This window comes from Nuphar pumila, chromosome 4 (genome assembly GCF_984573655.1).
Source record: "Nuphar pumila chromosome 4, dmNupPumi1.hap1.1, whole genome shotgun sequence".
Lineage (NCBI taxonomy): Eukaryota > Viridiplantae > Streptophyta > Magnoliopsida > Nymphaeales > Nymphaeaceae > Nuphar > Nuphar pumila.
This window is the reverse complement of record NC_143252.1, coordinates 4,383,080-4,408,182: the sequence shown is the minus strand read 5'-3', so window position 1 is coordinate 4,408,182 and position 25,103 is coordinate 4,383,080. Positions and strand designations below refer to the sequence as shown.

At 40.6% G+C, this 25,103-nt stretch overlaps 2 protein-coding genes and 1 pseudogene across 2 annotated transcripts; 1 reads left to right on the top strand and 2 right to left on the bottom strand.

Annotated features, from left to right (window-relative positions):
- The first annotated feature begins 5,094 nt into the window (after positions 1–5,094).
- LOC149839119 (chaperone protein dnaJ 49 pseudogene) lies at positions 5,095–5,466 on the top strand (annotated as a pseudogene).
- Positions 5,467–6,648: 1,182 nt separating this feature from the next.
- Positions 6,649–9,125, bottom strand: LOC149839118 (condensin-2 complex subunit CAP-D3-like). Its single transcript, XM_090003934.1, has 5 exons — positions 8,998–9,125; positions 8,162–8,277; positions 7,946–8,063; positions 7,680–7,854; positions 6,649–7,365 (listed from the first exon to the last, which is right to left on the bottom strand). The coding sequence occupies exons 1-5, from the start codon at positions 9,123–9,125 to the stop codon at positions 6,649–6,651; spliced, it is 1,254 nt and encodes a 417-aa protein (XP_089860060.1).
- Positions 9,126–21,793: 12,668 nt separating this feature from the next.
- LOC149839117 (condensin-2 complex subunit CAP-D3-like) lies at positions 21,794–24,386 on the bottom strand. The gene is made up of 5 exons (XM_090003933.1): positions 23,748–24,386; positions 22,995–23,501; positions 22,811–22,902; positions 22,165–22,252; positions 21,794–21,952 (listed from the first exon to the last, which is right to left on the bottom strand). The coding sequence occupies exons 1-5, from the start codon at positions 24,384–24,386 to the stop codon at positions 21,794–21,796; spliced, it is 1,485 nt and encodes a 494-aa protein (XP_089860059.1).
- Positions 24,387–25,103: the final 717 nt, after the last annotated feature.

The window sequence follows — 25,103 nt, the reverse complement described above, 5'->3', positions numbered from 1 at the left end:
GATTGTATAAGACACTAACTTTAATAAACGAAAGTTGAAAGAATAATGTGCATAGGATAACAACACAAAGCATGATAAGGAACTCTACTAGGTGAGGCATAGTCTAGGGCATTGTTTGAAGTGTGTACTTCATTTGTACCTTGGGATTTGCTCAAAAATTTATAGGTGACCCATAGGGGTTAAAATATTGCCCACTAGATACATGTAGGATGTAGCATAAACCACAAAACCTTGGGGGCATGTATAGCTTCTCGATACCTTAGGGGCATGTATAGCTTCTCGAGTACCTTGGGGGCAGGTATAGTCTCTCGAGCTCTTTGACTAGTTATCGATGAGCACTTTCTGGCTCCCAGCTTGCAACCGGCGAGCAGCTGCAACACTTGTGTTCATAGTCTGAGTCTGTTTAGACTATATTGTTGTGAATAGTTCATATGTTTGGCTAACGTCGTAAATTCTAAGTTGTCTACATGGGTTGCTATGCCCAAGAAGACTATTTCTGGAATAATCGATTAGAGTAGAATGTGAATGTATACTTTAAGAATGATGATACAGAATGATAAAAGGAGTAAAATCGATAAACAACATGTGTGTTTAGTTAGCAAATTAAACTAAGATTAAGAGTTTATAGCTCACTATAGTTGTAACGGTTGTATCTAATTTATAAATAAAAACTTACTGAGTTTTAGACTCACAACCTCTCTTGGTTATAATTGTAGGTTCAGGGACTACTACCAACAGAAGAAGTTAATCATGGACTTTGAACTCAACTACTATCAGACTTCACCGCACTTGAAGTATTATTCAGTTTATATTTTCTATTTATTATGCTCATGTAATTGTGACAATTTTGGATGGTAACAGTTATTATTGATGGATGTATGGATATTTGATTCTTATGAAAAACAAAATTTTCTAGCATGTTTTTTAGGTTATTATGAAAATTTTCCTTTGGGAACTAACATCCACGAATCTGAGCTCGAGAGACCCCGGTTTGGGTCGTTACAATGGATCAAACCAAAATTTTACTTGGGAGCCTCTCCTATCTCCCTGCTTTACTACCTTCCATCAGTGGGAATCTCACTTTGCAGAAAATTAGACCCAAAGAGATTTCAAGCAGAGATATTTTTGGCAAACCAGCTTTACCCAAGGAGAATTTAGATGGTTTGCAACTTTTCATGCTAAGGTCGCCAGACAAACAATGTTAAGCTCTTTAGAATTCGGAAGGGCTATGCCACCCTCCTTTCGAGGTTTACAAATTTTATCCCAGCTCACAAGCTGGGCGTGCTTCACTCTCATTGTCCCTTTCCAAAGGAAGTTTGTGGTGATTTTAAACAATGCAGAAATGATGAAATCGGGAAGAAAGGCAGCCATCTAAAAAAAAGGAAAGGACAGAGGAACTGATTGAATGAGTACCACCCTTGCTGCCATCAAAACAAGTTTCCCATGCCAACTCTTCATCTTCATTCGGAACTTGTTTACCAAGGGTTCACAAAATGCTTTGCATAACCAACCTCTAAATTAAGGGAGACCGAGGTAAATGATTGGTAGCTTTTTAACTTTTTGGCCGCACCATTGAGAGATGAGTCTCTCCATGCTAAGGAAAATGTTGGAGGTTAAAAAAATTGACTTTTCCTTACTAATCTACAAGCCTGACACAGATTTGAAGAGATTCAAACTATTCAGTAAATGGTTGATAAAGTGACCATAATCTCTTGCGAAGAATAGAACATCATTTGCGTAGAAAGATTGGTGTCATTCCCAATCCTCTATAGTAACTGGTTTTAGGAAGCCTCGAGCGAGATTTAAGTGCCTTGTCAACCTTTCCATCACCAAAAGAAACAAATACAAGGATATCTGATCGCCTTGTCGGATGCTCTTGTTGCCCCAAAATTGATCAGTGGCCTCCCCATTTATGATAACTACATATGATGAGGTTCTAACATATATCATAATCTTTTCCGTCCAACTTTTGTTGAAAAAAAAAGGGTTTCTTCCAAAAAATCTTAGTCTACCCTATCACACGCTTTTGCCAAATCTGTCTTAAAAATAACTCATTTTTTGCTGAAAAACATGAAGTCTGTTATTTCATGCACCATGAAGATACTTGATTTTGTAGATGAAATTGCATAAATTGATTAGGCGAAAAAGGGACAATCAGTTGGCTCCTTCAACCTTGAGGATGAGTGCTATATTAGTGCACTTAACCCAGCTTACTCGTGTGAAAGAAGCTTTTAATAACACCAGAACTTTTGGAAGAAAAAACTAGGGTCAAGATCGAAAATTGTGACTTTGATTTCCTCAACAGAGATCTCCTTGGCCAATATCACATTTTCGAAGTCACTAACTTTGGGATCTCTCTCCCCTTCAAAAGAGGAGATGGCAACTAGAGTTTTTTTAAATAGATTTGATTAGAAATTCACCGCTTCCTTTTTTAGTCTCATGATGATGAGTCTCTTAGCCATCTTTTAAGATCAAAGAGTTAATATGATTCATCTTGATATTTTGATTGAACAAAGAGCAAAAAAAAAGGTAGTATTATAGTCTCCTTCCTTCAGCCATTTGTGCTCATCTTAGAGTTGAAGTCCCTGAGAGAGTGTCAAGGTTCCCTCTTTCTACCAGCTGTTTGCTTGAATCGATCGAGCTCTTTGACAATTTTTGCAACTCTGCCGGGTATATTCTCTAGAGAAGACTTGGCCCACTTATCCAAGTGTGAGGGTCATTCTTTTGAGAGATGGACGATGTTAGTCCTTTTGGTGCCATGATCAGCAGACCTTGAGGGGAGTCTGGATCTTTTGTTGTGGAGGGGCTTCTTTCTTCATCCTTCTTCAGAGTGATTCTGGTGAGGGGCCCTAGATTGTTCCCATGTTGGGATTCTTCTTTTCCTTGCAAGACATTGGTGAGGTTGTCATTCTGGTGTTTTGGTGGGGCACTTTTGAATCCACCGTGATACTTGAACTTGTACCCACCCTACGTGGATTCCTTTTCTTTGTTGGGTTCGACAACTGGTCTCTTGGGGCATTTCTCCACCGAATAAGATAGAGATCTGGGTAGAATTTGATGATATTATCATAGATCACGTCTTGTAGGTAGGATATGTCATTCTCCACTTCGATTATCACCATCGGTTGGAGTTGAAAGTCCATGAGAACTTCCATCTCCTTCCTCTTTGTGCAAGTGTCGGTGTTGGCATTCTACAAAATAGAATCGAAATGTAAAAGCAAGAATATATACTGGTAGACGCCATGGATAAAACTAGTGTACAAGGGTGCTCGATGTTCTCCTCATCCTATCGACGCTCATGATGAGCCCAAGCCATCAAGTCGATGGTGAGTAGGACCCTGAACCCAAATAAGAGAAAGAGGACACCCCTTGGTTGTTGTCATCAAGCAACCAGACCCCTTCTTATAGACTTCTGAGAGAAGCCTATAGTGAGAGGCTATAGTATGAGGTTACCACAGTCAGGGATTACCCTGCATGGGCAGTTGCAATAACTGCCCTGTAACTCCCATGAGTCATGTTGTCTCATGATGTACCCATGTTAAACCAGGTCACATTAGGTTGGATACGATCCATATTTCAACATTCTCCCACTTGACCCATTAATATGGAAAAACACTTCATTAGAGTTTTACTATTATCTTGATTTAATTTTTCATGTGGGTTCACATGCTATCTTGTATCACAAGAATAAATCATACAAGTCATGTAGATGAATATTTCTTTATGAAATATCATATTTTCATACACTACAATATAATTCATTTTTAGTGTTTTAGTATGTTGAAATTACTTTTATGAATAGGTTAGTCTCTAACACATTCTATTGGTTTTTTAATATTGTTATTCTGCTACTCTCTATTAAAATGAGATATCTTTTATGCAGAATCAACAATATACAAAGCTACAAAGAATCAATTTAGCTTTACAAATGTGATTACATATAACCATAATATATTATCATATATCACAAGGAATCAAACAGACATATCTCCTTTACATGTTGAGAATATAATCTCGATGCTAGCTTTTTAGTAAAGGAAATCATAATTATTTCTTTTATACTAATTGTATCAAATACATAATAGATGATTTTCAATCTTTTTTTTAACAACAAATTTCTTTAACTTCATATGTCGACGTTTGTTGTTATTTAAGAAAAATATGACAACTTCATTGTCACGTAAGATCTGACTTCTCACTAAAATTTATTATACTAAGACTTATAATGAAGCTTTTAATTCATATGGTATCTATTTACATTAGAATGACCCCTTCTCATAACATAATGATAATGTAGATAACTCTATTATATTTTGGTCCTGTATAGAATGAACTAATATGATCATGGAGTCAATTCCATGATTATTATTAGTTTTTAATTTCGGCAAAACAGATCTATTAATTCAATAAAGTTAGTAAGAAAGGGCAGATCTCCAAAGTTAAGCTTTAATGGGTGCGTTCTACTGTAATTGGGTGTTTGGAATTCTCTCTGATTTTCCCCAATTCTACTGAATTTTGGTGCTCTTCAATTTGATGGGGTATCTCAAAATTTGATCATTAAGTGCATAGTTAGTATAGGAATCGAGATCGAAATATCGAGATGCATCGGCATCGAGAAAGCGGCAATAACTTCCGGCGACAAATCCCGCGCATTGAAATTCATTAGGATTGCACGGCGCCTTGATGGTAATCTGCAGGTTGATGATCCTTTAGCCGCAGCCTGCGAGATCGCGAATCATGATTCTGAGGTTTCTGCAGAAGCAATTCCCGGAGAAACTCATGATTCCGAATCAGATCTGAATTCAAATCAGAAAGAAAAGAAAGTTTTCGCCGATTCTTCGAACCGGAACCGTGATTCCAACGAGGAGCATGTTGCGTTGATTCGGCAGATCAAGAGAAGCGAGGACTACTACGAGATTCTTGGCATTGAGAAGTCCTGTTGTGCGGAGGAAATCCGGAAAGCTTACCGCAGATTGTCGCTCAAGATTCATCCTGATAAAAACAAGGCCCCCCGGCTCGGAAGAGGCATTCAAGATTGTTTCAAAAGCTTCCAAGTGCTCGAGTGACGATGAATCCAGGAGGCAGTAAGACCAAATGGGATTGGTTGAGGATTTTGAATTCAGCCAGCAGCACCAAATGGGGAGGAGGAGGAGAAGAAGAAGAACTAGGCATGACTTTTTCGATGAGAATATCGATCCCGACGAGATTTTTAGATCGTTCTTCTTTGGTTCGCAAGCAGAAATGTTTCATACTTCAAACATTTATAGGGCCAGACACATGGTAAGGGAGCAAAGGGGAAGTGAAGCTGGTGCTGGTTTCAGTTTCATGACAATCGTACAAATTTTGCCCATTCTTGTTATCATCTTGTTTGCTTACTTGCCATTTTCGGAGCCAGAGTATTCTCTGCAGAAGACATTTGCAAATCAGGTTCCAAAAGTCACCGAAAAACATGGAATCAAATTCTAAGTCAGGTCGCCGGAATTTGATGGAGATTTCCCGCCCGGAAGCTTGTCTAGAGCAAATCTAGAAGACCATATTGTGAGGGATTATAAGAGCATTCTTGCACGGTATTGTCACATGGAACTGCTTCTCCCTTTGTGATAACTTTGCTATTTCACCACCGAGGTTGTATCCCATGTGGTAAGCGGGGTCCAGTGCCAAGCTGGAAGCCCAGGTTCGAATCCATCTGCCATATGTTTTAAGAGTTATTTGGTAGGGGTCTGCCTAACCCCAGCTTGCCTTTAAAAAAAACTTTGTTTTTTCTCATGTTTCTCCGTTCTGTCAATTACTCTGGTTTCTATCAAAGGTGTAGCTTCTTTTTCATGTTGGTAAATATTTGTTAGTCTTTTTTACTTGATATACACGAAAGAAGTCTATATATTTTGGGTTTTATACGTCTTCTTGGTTTAACAGCTTTGCTGCTGCTGCTGCTGCTTTAGATGTTGGATCTGAACAAACAAGAAGTTTACCTTCTTGGTTTAACATGCGTTGTCTCTCAATGACTCATAGTTGTCTCAGTTGCCCAATATTAACTTGGCTTAGTTGAAGAGACGAGTGAAGTACTAAACCTTCTACCTTCTCTCTCTCTCTCTCTCTCTCTCTCTCTCTCTCTCTCTCTCTCTCTCGCTTTCTGTTTTTTGTATGGCTAACACATATTGTTATGTTGCCTTGGCTTCAGTAATTGTTTTTTCGTACATTGTGGGCCATGGATTTTTGAAGCCCTTGAAAACCATGCTTACATGTCGCAAAAACATGATCCAACAGGACCAACACCCTCTTGCACTAACCAACCATTCAGATGGCATCTTTAGGGTCTGATATAAAAAAAGTTAAAAAAGATTGAACTTATATATTAGTTGAATCTTAGGTATTTGAGAGCCCTTCTTTGCATCTAAGAGGTTTGTATTATCTGAAAATTCAGCGTTATGGATCCTTCGTGATTTATTTGGTTATAAATGGTCAATGATCATGAATACTGCAAGGTGTTGGCTCTGTGATGGGCTTTTGCTTTTCATTGTGGAAGTGTAGGACCAAGGAATATGCTTGCTTATTTAAGCATTGGAAGCTTAAAATTATATGATACAGACAACGGAGCAGAAAATTTACAGTTATTAGCAAGATAGCTTAAGGCCGTGACTGTTTATAAGACTAGCCATCACCATCTGAATCACTAAAAGTCTCTCTTCTCTTCAAGGACTCCAATACAGCAGATGCACGACCTCCACTAGCATTCGTCCCCAAGACTGTCTTGACCTTAGGCATGCTCATTGAATGAAGTGGTGGGGTGGGCACCTCATTGCTGACATCCTTAAGTACCGCACCAGCTGTTGCAGAAGCAGCTATATCAGCCACTGCAGCAGATACAACCCTGCTAGCACTGCCACTTCTAAAATGTGCAACAGAACCACCAGATGCAGCAGCTGCCTCCGCAACACCGTCAGCAGGAGAGTGGTGACTGAGGGATCTTGGGATACTGGCCACTGCCTCTGAAACAGCAGACTTCGCCCTAGCTGCTTCAGACTTTTGGATATCATAGATGAGCTCCTTCTGTAGCTGCTTATCTGCAACCAATATCTCCTCAATCTCATTTTTATACTCCTTGAGGATCATTCGCAGGCACTCCATCAGACAGCCTGTGAGGGGGCTGTTCTCACTCTCCAACAACCTCTTCAGCTCTATGAATATCGGAATTGCATTCTGAACTAGGTTCTTCTTTGCCACTTGACTGACAACCCGACCTCTAGCTGCCGCAAATGCTCCATTGTTATTCCCTCCTTCGTCCATCTCTGTTGCATCAGCTGCCGATGCTACACCACGGTTCGGCTGAATTCTCATTTCTTTGCAGGCCAATATTTGCAGAGCATCCTACCAAGAAAACTCTTAGTTGCTAATGTGAAGGTCATAGAGCATATTGAGGACTTGAAAACTGCATAAATTCTAGATGTTCAATCTGAAAAGGAAAATTTGATAATAGACACAAGATTCAATGTGAATAAGGTTTTGAAAACACTCAGGCAAGTGCAAACTATTCCTTTAGCAAGACAGGTTGAACTGATCAAGGTGATCTACATTAATTTGATTTGATTGATTGCCTCAACTTGTATGACCCATTTTGCTACTTGCCCCAGTTGCAACCCTGGTGTTTCATGGTAGCAGTATAAGGTCATCCTTTTGAGTACCTTTAAAACAGACTGTGCTGCAGGGTCATTCAGATTAAGCAAGCCATCAGCAGCAGCAGCCAAGATCTCTGCACAGAGCTTTGCTGAAGTTGCCAAGAGTTGCTCCGGGGCCATTTCTTTAAGTAAGGATGTGTATATGTGCATTCTTTGTGACTGGGATTTATTGTCGGTTCCTCTGCAAGAAAAAAAAATCACATAAACACAAAATCCTTCAGTAATAGTCCAACTGACTGGAGCATGAGTAGAAATATGGCTACAAAATCAACCTTAAAGTGAAAAGACGATGTCCAGCCTGTGATTCAGTGTGCCCAGAATGGGCCTTGCAACCATTCAGCAAGAAAATAGCTTCAAGGAAGCTGTTGTAAGCCAAAAGTGGTGCCTTAGCTGCACGCATACACCATTCCAAATTCAGACAGCATTAGCTTCCATTTGGTTATAAAAATTCTCGTAGATTTGAGTAAAATGATGCATATGAGCCTCACTTTTCAAGAAGCTGCTGAAAAGGAAATCAGCTAGTGTCCGGATCTTCTCTGATTCATCAACCAAAGCTAGAAGAAATCGATGGAACAGGACCCCCCCTCCACTTGACATAGTCCCTCTGCACGAAAACATTAGCAAACTATCTTAGAGGAAAAGACAACCTTAACCTGCCTAATAATCTCACAAGCAAAACCAATTTTTCACATGGGTTAATGAACATGACCACTTAATGCACAAACCAGAGCCATGTCACAGGATACCTCCATTTTTACTCCCACATCATATCTACTTATGTGATACTGATAATAGGGAACATGATGCAGAGCAGGATCGACCCAGATCCATACAGCCTGACCCAGGTAGGGGACCGGACCTGCACTATGGGATCGAGGATCAAACCCGCGTAATGGATCCGACCCAGATCATGGTACCAAGACGCAGGGATGATGTACCCCTGCGTACCTACTCCAGATGAGCACAGGCCCGGGCGTCCCAGGTCCAGCAGCAAACAGACCCGAGACCCGGATCCAGTTGATCCCTTTTAAATATCCTATTCTAGGGTTGCGTGGGGAAGCATATTGGAATTTTTCTGAGCTTTCTCTTTCGGTCTCATTCAGACGCTACTTTCATTTCTGAGTTTTTTGCCCTTCTTTCATTCCAGCCTCATTTGTTCATTTTGCTAGTTATTTGTTTTCTTTTCATTGTAATCATTTCCAATCTTATAATAACTGCTGATTGGATCAAATTGATCCAAGTCTTTGTTTCAACGTTGCCATTGGGTCATTGTGTGATGCACGATCGTGCATTGGAAGGAGCAGCCCAACGTCAATCCATTAACAGGACAACGTCGATTCCCTCACTGCACCAACGAATTTCGACGTCGGCACCCATTACGTGAAGGCTTCGGTTCCCTTGCTGCATCAAAGTGGTATCAGAGCCCCAACCCTCCTCCTTCGTCAACGACATGGTGCAAGAAGCGAGGAACGATCCTACAAGCGGGAAAGAGCGGGAGGAAACCGGCAACGAGGATCCGATGATGTGGATGATAGACATGATGACCAAGATCCAAGAAAATCTTCTACGCGTAAGCAAAGGCGTAGCCGACATGTCGAAACGCATGGATGGGATCGAGGAGCGGATTGTCGTTCTTGAATCGCCGGTAGAAGTGCACACAATACAAGCGAACAAGTTAGGCGAGGGTGCAGTCAATCCTGCAGATGCCGCAGCCATTAATCCAACCCAACTAAACTTGCAACGTGCTGCGATATGTGAGGGCATCGAGGTGGCCTTGCACAGGGATGTGGGTCGCATCCACTCTTCACAACCGGTACCTCTTTCGAACACAGTCACGATTCTCGCTGCAGATCCAGCGAGTGGCGTCATTCACCGACCCAAGTGGTCGTTGACGGACCCTCCAACGTTGGCCTGAATGCGCAGGCCCGACCACGATCACGGGTCCGCAAGCCAGGCACGGTCTGCCGGGCCCGAGCGTGGCCCCTTGGCCAGGCTGCTGGTGCAGTTGCGTCAGTCCAAGCCGGGGCAGACGATCCCCTTCCCCGAGCCTGCACGTGGGAGCGTTGCTGCCGACCACCAGTGTGCAGGGGGAGCAGGGGGACCCCTGTGGATGGGTCCGAACCCGAGAGGGTCCGAACCGGACTTTGTGACAGCGGGACCCAGACCCGGATCTCAGGGACCATCCTTTGGGTCCCATGGAGCGGGTCCGAGTCTCGAAACCCCATACCCGACCTATCCAGTTGGGTTCGGTTCGCGGTTCGCCCCGAATCAGACCCAAACCCCTAATTTTGAGCCCCAAAATGGATCAAGTACCGACCCAAACCTATATCGGACCCGAACGAAGCTCCAGTTTGAATTTGAGCCAGGTCAAAACCAAACTCATCTTTTTATGGATCAAGGATCGAGTTCAAACCAGGCCTTCTCACACCACAACTCGATCCATGATCCTACCTATCCCATTCTGGGTCCGACGAATAGCTTAGGTCTTGACCCGATTCAGCTCCAATCGGGTGAATCATCCCAGTATTACACCAATCAAACCCAATACCCTTACTAGACCCAAGCCGTTAACCCATCCCCGACCCATAACCTAGTATTGTACCCGACCCATCACCTTTATCCTAGCCCAACCCATAACCCTAACCCTTATTATCCCGTTCCTACCCACCTAGAGCCCGAGACCCGACCAGCCCTTCCACCTTTAGTAGGACTCCCTGCTATACCGGTGCCTCAACGCCGACCACAGATGGTTCCCACTCACGGCCGGGCCAAACAGAGGCCAATTCCAGCAGCCGCTATGCAGATTCAAAACTTGTTGAAAGCACGTCGTTGGAGTTCGTCAGCACCAGCATCCATTCGATTAGTGTCGTGGAGAAGGTGATGAGGTCGTGATGGATGATGACGTTTTCTGGAACAAGTACCCCGCAGGAATGGTGGACACCCGTCAACAAAGAGCACCAGAGCACCCCTCCATATACGGGGTGAAGCTAGACCTTTCGGAGTTCGCAGGACGATTCAATGCATAATAAATATCCTCTAGGAGAATAAACAACTCCAATACCTAAAAAATATCTCAACAAGCCCAAATCAATCATTTCAAAATGAGATTTAAGAAGTGTTTTGATTGTTTCAACTCCCTGTTTATCGCTTCCGGTGATGATCATATCATCCACATAGAGAAGAAGCACAATGATCCCTTCATCAGAATTCTTAATAAACAAAGCAGTGTCAGTTAAACAGAATTGAAAACCAATATCAATCATAGCACGACTAAACCTATCATACCAAGCTTTTGGTGCTTGTTTAAGTCCATAAAGAGTTTTTTCTAAGCGAAGGACTTTACCCTTAAGAATACTTAGACCAGGAGGGGGTTCCATGTATACTTCTTCAACTAGCTTTCCATTTAAAAAAGCATTTTTGACATCCATTTGAAAAATAGACCATTTTTTGATAGAAGCTAAGGCAATTAAGGTTCGGACAGTAGTCATACGAGCCACCGGAGCAAAGGTTTCTTCATAATCAATCTCATATTCTTGGACATAACCTTTGGCTACTAAACGGGTTTTATATCTTTCAAGAGTACCATCACTCTTAGTTTTAATTTTATAAACATCCTATAGTTTTCTTCCCTGGAGGAAGATCTTGAATATTCCATGTAGAAGCCTTTTCAAGTGCATCTAATTCAGCTTTCATGGCTTCTATCCATTTGATATCATTTTTTGCTTGAAAATATGTGGATGGTTCTTCATATAAGTGAATTAATGCAATAACTGCCCTATATGTGGGTGAGAAAGACTCGTATGATACAAACTTTCCTGGAGGCCTCGAGACTCGGGATGATTGTCTAGTTCGAATGTTAGAATATTTTTCAAGTGCACATAGAGGATTAGACTCTTGTCGCCTGGAATATTGAATACTAGTATCTCTATGAACTTCTTCATTTTCAACATTAAGATCAATAATTCTTTGATCATCATCAAAGTTACAGTCAAGGTCATATTCATCAGATGTTGATGTTAGATCTAGCAAAAAGGAGTACTCAGTGACGTCTTTTAATTTTCTAAAATCAAAGAAGCTCTCCTTTTCAAGAAAAGAAACATTTCTAGACACATATAGTTTATTATTTTTGAAGTCAAAACATCTATAACCTTTTTGGTTTTCAGTATATCCTAAAAAGGCATAGGGAATCGCACAAGGGGAAAGTTTATCATTTTTGTCAGTAAATATGAAACATTTGCACCCAAATATTCTTAGTCTAGAGTAGTCTAGAGAAATGTTCATAAGTTTTGCAATGGGAGTGATATTTTGTAACGAAGAAGATGGCATCCTATTAATGAGACAGGTGGCAGTTAAGGCAGCTTTTGCCCAAAAGTCTTTCGGGACTTGATTTGCTATTAATAAAGTCCTAGTGGTTTCTATAATATGGCGATGTTTTTGTTTTGTCAGTCCATTTTGTTGAGGTGTATAAAGACAAGATCTTTGATGTATGAAGCCATGCAATTTAAGATAATTTTGAAAATCTGTGGATAAAAACTCTCCCCCTGAATCTATGCGAAAAAAAGTAATATCATTTTGAAACTTGTTTTTAACCATATTATGAAAAGTTTGAAAGTATGAAAATACTTTAGACTTATGTTTGAGAAAGTACATCCACGTATGTCAGGAGAAATCATCAACAAAAATAACATAGTAAACAAATCCTCCTTTAGAAATTACTGGTGCAGGACCCCAAACATCCGAGTGTATTAATTCAAGTGGTCTTGAAGAGAAAAAGGTTCTATTCTGAAATGGTAATCTTTTCATTTTGCCGAGAATACAATCTTTACAATCAAATGATTCAGAGTTACAAAATTTTCCTAGATTTAGAAAATGCTAGATTTTGGCTATATGTGGGTGACCAAGTCTCTTATGCCACAATTCCAACTCTATTTTTTGAATCTTATAACAAAAAGCTTTCTTCGGCATTTCCAAAAAATTCATATAATAGAGTCCTCCTTCTCTATGGCCTTCCCCAATCAGCTTGCCTGACTGGCAATCCTGTACCCAACAACCATGAGAAGAAAAAGAAATATTACACCCATAATCAGAAATTTGAGATAGAGATAAAAGATTTAAATTTAATTTGGGAACATGTCTAATTTCTGGAATAGAAAATTTCTTTGTTTTATAAATTTTTTCAAAATTTCCTATTCCTTCTATTTCAAGAGAAGTCCCATCAACAGTAAAGACCTTTGACACACTTGTTTTATTTTTAACACATTTGAATAGGCTTTGATTATTTGGGGTCATATGAAAAGATGCACCAGAGTCAAGGAGCCAAGAAATTTTACCTAGATCAGAAAAAGATGAGGTTGTTGCGCCGGTTGAAGCTTCAGATGAGGAAGAGGCACCTTTGATGAGAGGCTGAAGAATCTTCATTAGTTGGGTCAGGGAAACTGGTGCATCCTGGTCTTTAGGCTTTGATCCAGCAATTGCAACTTTTTGTTCTCTCAACTCCTTAAGTTTGGGACATTGTGGCCTGTAGTGTCCCGGTTCATGACAGTGATGACAAATAACTTTCTTCTTATCATAGTCACCATTTTGTCGGTTAAAGTGAGGAGGCCTATATGATCGAACATGATTCCCTGGTCTAGACACGGCTAAAACGAAATCATCTTCAATTTTTAAAGAACCTTTCCGGAGACGATTTTCTTCCATTGTTAACTCTTCAATAGAACTACGCCTGTGTAGTTATACACTGCCGGTCCCAAGCCCGGATAAAGGAGGAGGGTTGCGGTAGGCCTGTGACAGCCAGCATAAAAACTTTGTCATATCCTATGAAAATGAACCAATATGAGAATTTCGTTGGGGCGTTCCCTACTGAGCGACGCGCTGTACTCTCTAGGCCCGGAGGCAGTGATAAATGTGCAAGGGTTGCTAGGTCGTCGCCCAGAAGCGACGCGTCACACCGGCGCCCGGGTGTGGTGTCAAATAGGCAAGGGTTCCCTCACTTTGTTGGACGGGTGGGGGTAAAGAAGTTAGTCCAAGACCATAAAATTAGGTTAGCCACTTGGAACATAGGGTCTTTAACTGGTAAGTTGGTAGAGTTAGTAGATGTTATGTGTAGGAGAAAGATTGATATTTTATGTCTTCAAGAGACCAAATGGGTAGGTGAGAAAGCTAAAGTGATAGAACCTTGGGGATATAAGATTTGGTATACAGGAATAAATAGGAATAGGAATGGAGTAGGGATTGTTATGAGTCGTCAGTTTATAGATAATGTAGTTGAGGTCCGTAGGAAGGGTGATAGAATTTTACTTATTAAATTAGTATTAGGTACGGATATTATTAATATTATTAGTGTTTATGCACCTCAAGTAGGTTTAGATGATTTCATTAAGCATCAATTTTGGGAAGATTTAGATGGAGTAGTACAAGAGACATCTTATGGAGAAAAGCTTTTCATCGGCGGTGACCTTAATGGACATGTAGGCATTAGTAGGGATGGATTTGAGAATATCCATGGAGGCTATGGTATAGGAGAAAGAAATGAAAGTGGAGAAAGGATTTTAGATTTTTGTTTGTCCTATGATATGATCTTAGCAAACACTTGGTTTAGGAAGAGGGAGTCTCACCTAGTAACATTTAAAAGTGGGGTTAATACGAGTCAGATAGATTTTTTCCTACTTAGAAAGAGAGATAGGGGTTGTTGCATCGATTGTAAGGTTATACCAGGAGAAAGTGTAGCTACACAACATAGAGTCTTAATTTTAGATCTTAGAATTAGACAATGCCGCAAAAGGGATAGACATAGGATAGATCCTAGAATTAAGTGGTGGGCACTGAAAGGAGCTAAACAAGGAATGTTTGTAGAGCAGGTAGTTAAGGAAGTTGATTGGTGTCTCGAGGAGGATTCAGAATCAATGTGGAATAAGATAGCGGGTGGTATGAGAAAAGTAGCTAAGGAGGTATTGGGTGAGTCTAAAGGCGGTGCACCACTAGGTAAGGATACATCATGGTGGAACGAGGATGTCAAATTAGCTATTAAGGTTAAAAGAGAGTGTTATAGAAATCTAAGTAAGAGTCGTGATAGTGAGAATTTGGAGAAGTATATGATAGCAAAGAAGGAAGCTAAAAAAGTTGTTCGAAACGCGAGGGCTAAGGTATATAAGGAGGTTTATGACAAGTTGGATACCAAAGAAGGCGACAAGGATATTTATAGGCTTGCAAAGATGAGAGATAGGAAATCGAAGGATTTGGGTATGGTTAGATGTATCAAAGATGAAACGCAAAGGGTTTTAGTCAAAGATGAGGAGATTAAGGAGAGATGGAAAGATTATTTTGATAAGCTATTTAATGATAGTCATGCTCAAGATCTTGGAGACTTCTCCATTCCTTTTCATGAGATAAATCGTGACTTCATGCGCAAGATTCAAAAGAAAGAAATTGCAGAGGCTTTGAAGAAAATGAAATCAAGAAGGGCAGTTGGCCCAGATGGTATACCTATCGAGGCTTGGAAATGCTTGGGAGAGAAAGGTTTAGAATGGTTGACAAATCTTTTTAACTTGATTTGGCGAACAAATAAGATGCCTAATGAGTGGAGGAAGAGTACTTTGGTGCCTTTATATAAGAATAAGGGTGATATACAAGATTGCACAAACTATCGTGGTATAAAACTCATGAGTCATACTATGAAACTTTGGGAGAGGGTGATTGAGTCTAGGTTGAGGAAGGTTGTCATGATATCGGAGAATCAATTTGGTTTTATGCCTGGAAGATCAACTATGGAAGCTATACATCTTCTTAGACAACTTATTGAAAGATATAGAGAGAGGAACAAAGATTTGCATATGGTTTTTATTGATTTAGAGAAGGCATACGATAGAGTACCTAGGGACGTTCTCTGGTGGACAATGATGAAGAAAGGTGTTTCTCTCAAGTACATTAGTATAATTAAAGATATGTATGAAGGAGTAGTAACCAATGTCCGCACTTGTGGAGGGGTGACAACCAATTTTCCGATAACGGTTGGGTTACATCAAGGATCTGCTTTAAGCCCTTTCCTATTTGCGATAGTGATGGATGAGCTTACGAGATCAATTCAAGAAAATGTACCGTGGTGTATGTTGTTTGCTGATGATATTGTTTTGATTGATGAGTCTAGAGCTGGGGTTAATGCTAAGTTAGAATTATGGAGACAGACATTGGAAGCTAGAGGTTTTAAGTTGAGTAAGAGTAAGACTGAATATATGGAATGTCGGTTTAGTAAGCAACGAAGTAGTGATGGGAGTGTAGTGAAGCTTGGTGAGCAAGATATACCGGTGAATGATTATTTCAAATATTTGGGATCCATCATTCAAAAGTATGGAGAAATTGATGGAGATGTAAATCATAGGATAAAGGTTGGGTGGATGAAATGGAAAAGTGCTACTGGAGTGCTGTGCGATCGTAGAATGCCATTGCGGTTGAAGGGAAAGTTTTATAGGACGACTATTAGACCCGCTTTACTATATGGTACAGAATGTTGGGCTGCCAAGAGACATCATATTCAAAAAATGAGTGTAGCTGAGATGCGGATGCTTAGATGGATGTGTGGAAATACAATAAAAGATAAGATTCGGAACGAAGAGATACGTAAGAAGGTAGGTGTTGCACCCATTGAAAATAAGATGCGAGAGAATCGTTTACGGTGGTTTGGACATATTCGGCGAAGGCCTAATGATGCTCCAGTTAGAAGGTTAGAGAAATGGGAAAATATATTAGTTAAAAGAGGTCGGGGTAGGCCTAGGAAGACTTGGATGGAGATGATAGGAAAGGATATGAATGCTTTGAACCTCACCAAGGACATGGCGTTGGATAGAAATGATTGGAGGAAAAGGATTCATGTGGAAGACCCAAAATGAATTTCTTTTTTGGTTCATATCGCTGACCCCAATTGTTTTGGGATGAAGGCGTAGTTGTTGTTGTTGTTAACTCTTCAATAGTTTCAACAATAGAAGGAATTTTTCCCCGGTGAAGTAGGGCCGATTTAGTGGTTTCAAATTCCGGCCTTAATCCAGTGATAAACTAGTAAAAATGTCCAGCATCGAGTTGTTTCTGACGAAGCTCGATGTCTTCGGCACAATGTCACTTTGGTTCTAAAAGAGAAAGTTCTTCCCAAAGTTCGGAAAACCCATTGTAATATTCACGAATAGTTTTGTCTCCTTGTGTCATTATTCAAACTTTTTCTTGAAGGTTGCACACGTGTGCAATATCTTTAAGGGAATACATATTCTTAAGGTATTACCATGCCTTATCGACATGATCAAATTTGGCAAGACTTGAGCATTTTTTAATGTCAACGCTATTGATAAGCCATGACATTATCTTCGCATGAGATATTCTTCATTATTTCCATTTCTTCTCGTATGAGGCAATAGCCTTGATTTTCTCTTCTTCCGATAGAGGGACCTCTTTATCTCCCTCCTTTTTAGTAAGAGATAGCTTAGGTTCCGAATCAGAACCATCCACAATCCCCCATAGGCCTTTACCCCATATATGGTGCTTCATGATTGAAGCCCATGTTACATAGTTCGTATCACTTAGTTTCATAGGCATGATGGTGACTTTATCATTTTCATCCATCGATTACAAGGAGAGAAAGAATAGGGATAGAAGAGAAACAAGAAGGAAAATGAAAAAGAAAGAAAAAAAAACAATACAACAAGATGTGAAATCTTCCCCAATGAAGTTATAAAACACTTCTCTTCAAGTGGCGAACACTTTTGCAAACGGGCACGAAAACCGAGGCAGCTTTTCCTCAAGATTTAGTACTTTCGCGGCTCTGATACCATGAAATGAAATGGGGATCTTTGAAACACGAGCTTAGATTCACAAGGGCAAGTGTCAAGAATGACACTAAAGCATAACCCTTAAAAAGGGCATAACTGAAAACAAAATAAAAATGTATTCTTTATTGATATAAAAAACCAATTGCTTAAAAAGCATTGGAATGAAATACAAGAGGGGTTGCACCCCTTTATATACACAGCTGAAAGAGGACTCAATAGAGTTGTTGGACACAGTCCAACAGCTATATCAGTCCAACAGCTCTATTGCTAATCAAGTCTGGACAGGACTTGACTAGCAACAATCATTCTAGTTCAAACTGGACTAGATGACATAAAGACAAAAAATAAAAATAAAGGAAAAAAATTACAGAAAAGAAAGAAATGAAAAATGTATTTATATATATAATAATATAATATTATATATATATATATGTACAGTTTTACATTTTAACAGTGCAGTACCCGCCCTGCTCACTCTTAAAAAAGATGGGTCTATGCGCATGTGTGTCGACAGTAGAGTGATCAATCGCATCACTGTCAAGTACTGTTTTCTCATCCCTCGATTGGATGACATGTTTGATATGTTGGCCGGTGCCTCTATTTTTTTCAAAATTGATTTAAAAAGTGGGTACCACCAAATCTGTATCCGAGAGGGGGATGAGTGGAAAACGGCATTCAAGACACGTGATGAATTGTATGAGTGGTTAGTCATGCCATTTGGGTTATCAAATGCCCAGAGCACTTTCATGAACATGATGACCTAAGTATTGCGTCCTTGTATAGGGAAGTTTGTCGTTGTATATTTTGATGACATTTTGATTTATAGCTCGTGTTTGTCTGATCATTTGAGTCATTTGCATCAGGTCTTAGAGATTTTGAGGGAAAAGTTGTATGTCAATGCCAAAAAATGTGAGTTTATGACGTTAAGTGTGGTATTTTTGGGTTTTATTGTGTCGTCTGATGGAGTTAAGGCGGATCCCGCCAAAGTCCGTGCGATTGTAGAATGGCCTACCCCAAGGACTATAGGAGAGATCCGTAGTTTCCACGGGCTAGCCACGTTCTACCGTCGTTTTGTGAGAAACTTTAGCACCCTCGTGGCCTCTATCACGGAATGCCTAAAGGGTACTAGTTTCTATTGGACTTCGGCCGCGAGCAAAGCTTTCATGCTCATCAAAGAGAAAATGACTAGTGCCTCCGTCCTAGCCCTTCCTGATTTTAGCGCAATCTTTGAGGTTGAGTGTGACGCCTCTAAGGTGAGAATTGGTGTCGTCTTGAGTCAGAACCGCAAGGTCATTGCTTTTTTTAGTGAAAAGCTGACTCAGGCGAGGTGCCAGTACTCCACTTATGATGTCGAGTTCTATGTCGTTGTGCAAGCCCTTCGTTATTGGAGGCATTATTTCATTTATAAGGAGTTCGTCTTGTATACGGATCATGAGGCATTGAAGTATTTAAATAGCCAAAAGAAGTTGAGTGCTAGAAATGCCAAGTGGGTCAGTTTCTTGAAAGAGTACACTTTTACGATTCGCCATCAATCAGGTACTCTGAACAAGGTAGCTGACGCCAGTGTTTTAAAACTCGCCGAGTCAACTCGTTGACTCAGCTGACTCGGTTCGGCTCGCCCCTCCAACAAGTCAACCCGGCAAGGCAAACTCGGGCTTGACTCGGGCTTGATTCGGCCTGACTCGGGCGAGTTTTGGGATGTTTGAAATTTGTTTTTTGAGTTTCAAATTACAGTTTCGAAATATATAAGTACATATATTTTAACAAGGGTTACCCCTAGATTTTGTATAAAAAAGAAAATAAAAATCATTTAAAGATAAAAAAGCATTTAAATCCATAGAATAAAATCGCCATGTTGTTTGAAACTTCGAACTACTGTTCACCCTGTGTTATCAACTTATTCTAGCAAAATATTTTAAAGAAATGATTCTCACTATATATGGCGGGTCAACTGTGCCTATGGGAAGTCACATTTAGGTTTCATCATCCATTTGTTATGTGAACAAGCATTGTACATATTCAAATATTAGTAGTCTTTTTATAGTTGTTTGTGCCATTAATATATTTCCTGCATAGTTTTATACATGAGAAAATTGCTTATTTATGTTGATATTGGGCATTCTGTAAACTTTCAATATGCACATATATCCCTGTTTTACATTTATGGATTTGTTAGAGAGGGAATTAAAACTTTTAAAACAAGCTAGCATATATGATTGGCCATTTTAGGAACCTTAGGTAGTAGCAGACTGAACTCATGGTGACCAAATCCTCATCAAATTCAATTATTCAAGCAAACCTCTATAGCTCTTTGCAGTTGTTTTTATATTCTTACAGACACTTGGAGACTATGTTTACTCAAAAACATGGTTTCAGACAAATTATATATTGTTTTTCTTTTAAAATCAAAAGTTAACAAAACTCGGTCCGAGTCACCGAGTTGACCCGCCGAGTCACGAGTCAATAAAGAACGAGTCGAGTTCCGAGTCACGGGTTTTAAAACCTTGGCTGACGCACTTGGCAGGAAAAATAGTCTTTTAATGACTATGTCCGTGCAGGTCATTGGGTTTGAGCAGTGCAAGGAATTGTACCCAACAGACCCTGATTTTCAGCAGGTCTGGGAAGGGTGCCTCTCCTCTACCAGCACAGCAAACCCACAGTTCGTTATACATAACGGTTACCTGTGCCAGCATTCTCTCTTAGGCTACAATTGATTTTCGAGTTACATGAAAGGGAACTAGCTGGGCATTTTGGACATGATAAGACGTTCACTCAGTTAGATGAACGCTACTTTTGGCCCAAAATGCGGAAAGATGTTGTCAAGTTTGTTCAAAGTTGTCGAGTGTGTCAAGTGTCCAAGGGTCGACGTCAGAATAGTGGTTTGTATACTCTGTTGCCCATCCCTGAGCGACCCTGAGAACATGTGTCCATGGATTTCATTGTAGGTCTTCCCAGAACCTCGCGTCGTTTTGATTCCATTCTAGTTGTGGTTGACCGATTTTTCAAGATGGCTATCTTTGTCCCGTGTAAGCGAACCACCGACGCCTCGTTAGTAGCCTCGTACTACTTCAAGGACGTGGCCCACTTTCATGGATTGCCCCACACGATCACCTCAGATCGTGACACGCGCTTTATGAGCCATTTTTGGAAATCGTTATGGGCCTTATTGAAAATCAAGCTCCAGTTCAGCAGTGTGTACCACCCACAAACCGATGGCCAAACCGAAGTTGTGAACCGCACCCTAGGGAACTTGCTCAGGAGTTTAGTTTGAGAGAATGTCAAAACAAGGGACCTAGTCTTGCCGCAAGCCGAGTTCACATATAACAGTTCCATCAATAGGTCCACGGGAAAGTCTCATTTTCAAGTAGCTTATGGGCAGTCACCAACCCATATAGTAGATCTAGCACCTGTGTCTAGTCTCCCAGACCCAGATGCATTTGATGTCGTTGAGTACATGCGTGATATCCATAAACAAGTCTGAGCCAAACTTGTTGAAAGCTACGAAGCCTACAAAGCTTTTGTAGACCAAGGTCGTCGAGATGTCCAGTTTCAAGTCGGTCAGTTAGTATGAGTTTACTTGTATTTCGAGCGTTTTCCAGTGGGTACTTATGATAAGTTGAGTCATAAGAAATATGACCCTTTCAAGATTCTTCAACGATTGGGTCTGAATGCCTACCTCCTTGAACTGTCCGAAGATTGACACATTTCACCTATCTTCAATGTGACTGATCTATATTCTTATTGTGGAGATAACAAGTCGTCAGAGCCGACTTCTTCCCAACTAGGGGAGAATGATGCAGAGTAAGATCGACCCAGATCCATACAGCCTGACCCAAGCAGGGGACTGGACCTGCACGATAGGATCGAGGATCAGACCCGTGTAGTAGATCCGACCCAGATCATGGTACCAAGATGTAGGGATGATGTACCCCTGCGTACCTACTCCAGACGAGCACAGGCCCAAGCGTCCCAGGTCCAGTAGCAAACGGACCCGAGACCCGGATCCAGTTGATCCCTTTTAAATACCCTATTCTAGGGTTGCGTGGGGGGGGGGGGGGGCATATTGGAATTTTTCTGAGCTTTCTCTTTCGGTCTCATTCAGACGCTACTTTCATTTCTGAGTTTTTTTTTCCTTCTTTCATTCCAGCCTCATTTGTTCATTTTGCTAGTTATTTGTTTTCTTTTCATTGTAATCATTTCCAATCTTATAATAATTGTTGATCGGATCAAATTGATCCGAGTCTTTGTTTCAACGTTGCCATTGGGTCATTGTGTGATGCACGATCGTGCATTGGAAGGAGCAACCCAACATCAGTCCATTAATGGGACAGCGTCGATTCCCTCACTGCACCAATGAATTTCGACGTCGGCACCCATTACGTGAAGGCTTCGGTTCCCTTGCTGCATCAGAACACCATAAGAATGGTCATGTCCCTGTATCTCCAGCCGTATCCGTGTGAGATAGGAAGACTAAAGGTAGCAGTACATAATAACATAACCAATGAAGAGAGCACTGATCAAATTCTATACTCGGGTACTTCGGCCAAATACGGCCTAAATCTTAGTAATGGTCATAGACCCAGTCTCAGGTTGTAACGGTGTTTGAAATTCTCAATGTGATGGTGAATAATGTGGATTCAAACTGATGAACATTTCTTTTCCTATTCGGGACAATAACAAACCTGAAGCAACCTGGAAAGCAGAATGAATGTCTGTCGTCTAACAACCTCACAGGGATCGCGAAGAGATTTGGTTAGCTTTGTGATATAGCTGCGAGCAAAGGAAATACAAACTTGTGAGAAATGCTACAATGAGAAGCATATGTCACAGATGTCATTGTAAGGAATATCTCAGCAAGTGAATATTCAAAGAGATTTCAAGGATTCCTTTTTTTCCCCTTGATAGGTCTTCACAAAGTTTACGATAAAAAATGATTTTTCCAAGATTTGGGTGACAAAATAAGGATAACCGTCTGACGTTATCAGAATAACATTGCATATGCCTGCACTAATGTCACTTCTAAAATTTCAACAAAAAGATCATGCTATGTTCAGTAAAATCAAAGTTCTTTCTGAGTGCAGAATTTTTGCCTTTCCAAGTTTGGGGGCACGAAATGAGAATAACCACCTGAGATTATCATGATAACATTGCAATAATGCCATGATATATAAAAGCAATGAAGCCTACTAATATTTGTATTTACAGGATACGCCTCTGCTAAATATCATTTTTAAGATTTCAGCAAAAAGATCATGATATATTCGAAAACATTCAAACATCTTTCACACAGTGCAGAACCAGTGGACAGGATATCAAACAAATATATACCAGTCAACTAGTGCAGTATACCGAACACAAAAATCAGTCATCACCACCATAATATTATTCCGAAGAGGTGCAGAATCACTTTTTTCAAGCTCCTGAAGCACAACAAATCAATCATTTAGTTTTTTCAGATGAAGAGAGAAGCAGCAGAAAGACACAGAGAGAAAAGAAGGATCAAGAACCAAACCTGGACAAACAAAGGGATGTAACGCTTTGCTAGTTTGCCATCTGCAAGGCAGATCTTCCCCATTGTCACCCAGGCTTGGATGTACAAGGACGAAGAAATCTGCTTCTTTGAAAAGTTCAAACCAGCAAGATTCTTGGGCCTTCGCTCAGAGTTACCAGAAGTGATGATGGTCTGTAACAAGGGGATGGTACCTTTCAGATCCGCAGAAGGGCAGATCAGAACGACGGAGCCAACAGTAAAAACTGCAGTAACAGCTTCCAAAGATGAATTTGAAGTTCCTGATCGTCTCTTTCCTTTATGTTTACTCTTGTTGCTTCTACTTCTATATGGAGTTTGACAATCGCCTGTATTGCGAGCTTCTGATACCTCCGAAAGATACTTCTCAAGAATACTTAAGGATTTTGAAAGCAGCTGCTCTGCCCATTTAGAGACCAGCTTATCTCCATCTGCTGAGTTCACAGACTTCTGCTTGCATAAGGTTCTGAGAGCTTGCACATGTGCATCAACCTTTAACAAAATTTAAGTAGTAAATTCACCAAAAGTTCTAGGTTCCTAAAGCGAACGATAACAAGAGTATTTTTGCATTATCAGTGCTCATGCATTGCACTGAAAGTTATCAAATGGTTATCAGTTTCAATAGTCACAATATGAATTCAATAATCATGTCTAGAGAAAAAAAACTCTCATCAGAAACTGTGTGGAAGAAAGAGGAGCAAAAATGATATATAATCCATGGAAGAATTTGCAAACTACCTCTGTGGGATGCATATCAAATGTCTCAAGCCTAGAAAGCAAGTCATGTGCCAAATCGGCAGCGGCTTCGGGAGGTAACTCAACAGCAACATTGGATATTGTCTGCAAGAGAAACACACGATCTCCAGCCCAAGAAAGGGGCATTGAATCAGATTCATCTATCATCTCATTTCTGCATTTTTGCATAGGGGTGACACAGTTGTTGCTTTGTACATCGGCAGGCTTGTCAAGCAGCTGCCAGTGGTGGTGCAGGAACTTCCAACCCACAGCCTTAGGGAGGAATTCTGAGACTACTGAGAGAAGCATCCATGCACCAGAGGGAGCAACCCATTTTTCAACACCAAGACCTCTGCTCAACCAGAGAGACTCTGACGTGGTGATGATGTTCTGCAGAGAAAGAGCGACGGCAGCAGTAAGCCTTCCTTTTTTCCCAAGATTTCCGCAGACCTTCTTCACACTTGAAGACACCTCAGCATCAGTCATTTCCTTCAGTAAAAACAGCATACCCTCTGGGAAAATTGACTCCAGCTCCAATTCCAAACTTGCCTTTGATTCTTCACTCAAACATTTTGCCCTCTTACTGCTAGCACTGGCAGCAGCAACCCTGGAAATCCGATCCAAAACCAATTCCAGAAACATATTTTCACAGTCAGCTTGGACGCTAGACTCATTGTCCAATATCATTTGAGGAACAGAGTGAAGCCACTCAGTTATCACCCAGTTATCCGAGAACCTCTTGAAAACCTGCAATCAGACACACTCCTACTATGAATGCAAAATCATGGCTGACATAGCATGATTCAACAAATAAGAATCCGCATCTCTAATTAATCCGGCACAATATTACCTATTTTGGGACCCTCCAGTGCCAAAGCCACTAAACAGGCAAGTTGCGGATCCCTAACCTAAACCTGACTATAAACTGTACTCTTATCTGCTATGTCATTGGCAGGCAATAGGCGTTTTACCAGAAGCAACAGGCATTTAAAGCAAGAACCTCAAATGGGTCATCGGAAATGAAGGTATCTCAAGTTAAGATCAAAGTCTCAGGCCCAATAAATATGATACCAACGGGAGATAGGCCAAGCAAAAGAAAAGGAAAACAGCCACAAAATCATCAGAAAGTTCTGCAGAAAAGCCATTAGGAATATCCATTGCTCGGAGGGGTACAAAGTATACATCAGGAGACCCACCAAGTAAGACTGCAGAATCGGGAAGAATGCAGAATGCAGTAAAAAATACAGAAACAGATATTATAGACAATGAGAACAAGACATAAACGATACCTCTGATAATGCAGAAAGGGCAGTTTTCCTGATGCTAACAAGAGGATCAGAGCAAGCAAGTCCAATAGTT

What these genes read in the sequence shown, in the direction of transcription:
- LOC149839118 (XM_090003934.1), bottom strand. Translation starts at nt 9,125, where the DNA reads ATGTCGTTGACGAAGGAGGAGGGTTGGGGCTCTGATACCACTTTGATG. An exon ending in TTTCAGCAGCTTCTTGAAAA is followed by an intron (nt 8,064 to 8,161) that starts GTGAGGCTCATA and finishes GTATGCGTGCAG; the next exon opens with CTAAGGCACCACTTTTGGCT. An exon ending in CATCGTCTTTTCACTTTAAG is followed by an intron (nt 7,855 to 7,945) that starts GTTGATTTTGTA and finishes TTTTTCTTGCAG; the next exon opens with AGGAACCGACAATAAATCCC.
- LOC149839117 (XM_090003933.1), bottom strand. Translation starts at nt 24,386, where the DNA reads ATGTTTCTGGAATTGGTTTTGGATCGGATTTCCAGGGTTGCTGCTGCC. An exon ending in TATACTGCACTAGTTGACTG is followed by an intron (nt 22,253 to 22,810) that starts GTATATATTTGT and finishes CTTTGCTCGCAG; the next exon opens with CTATATCACAAAGCTAACCA. An exon ending in TGCTTTCCAGGTTGCTTCAG is followed by an intron (nt 21,953 to 22,164) that starts GTTTGTTATTGT and finishes TGCTACCTTTAG; the next exon opens with TCTTCCTATCTCACACGGAT.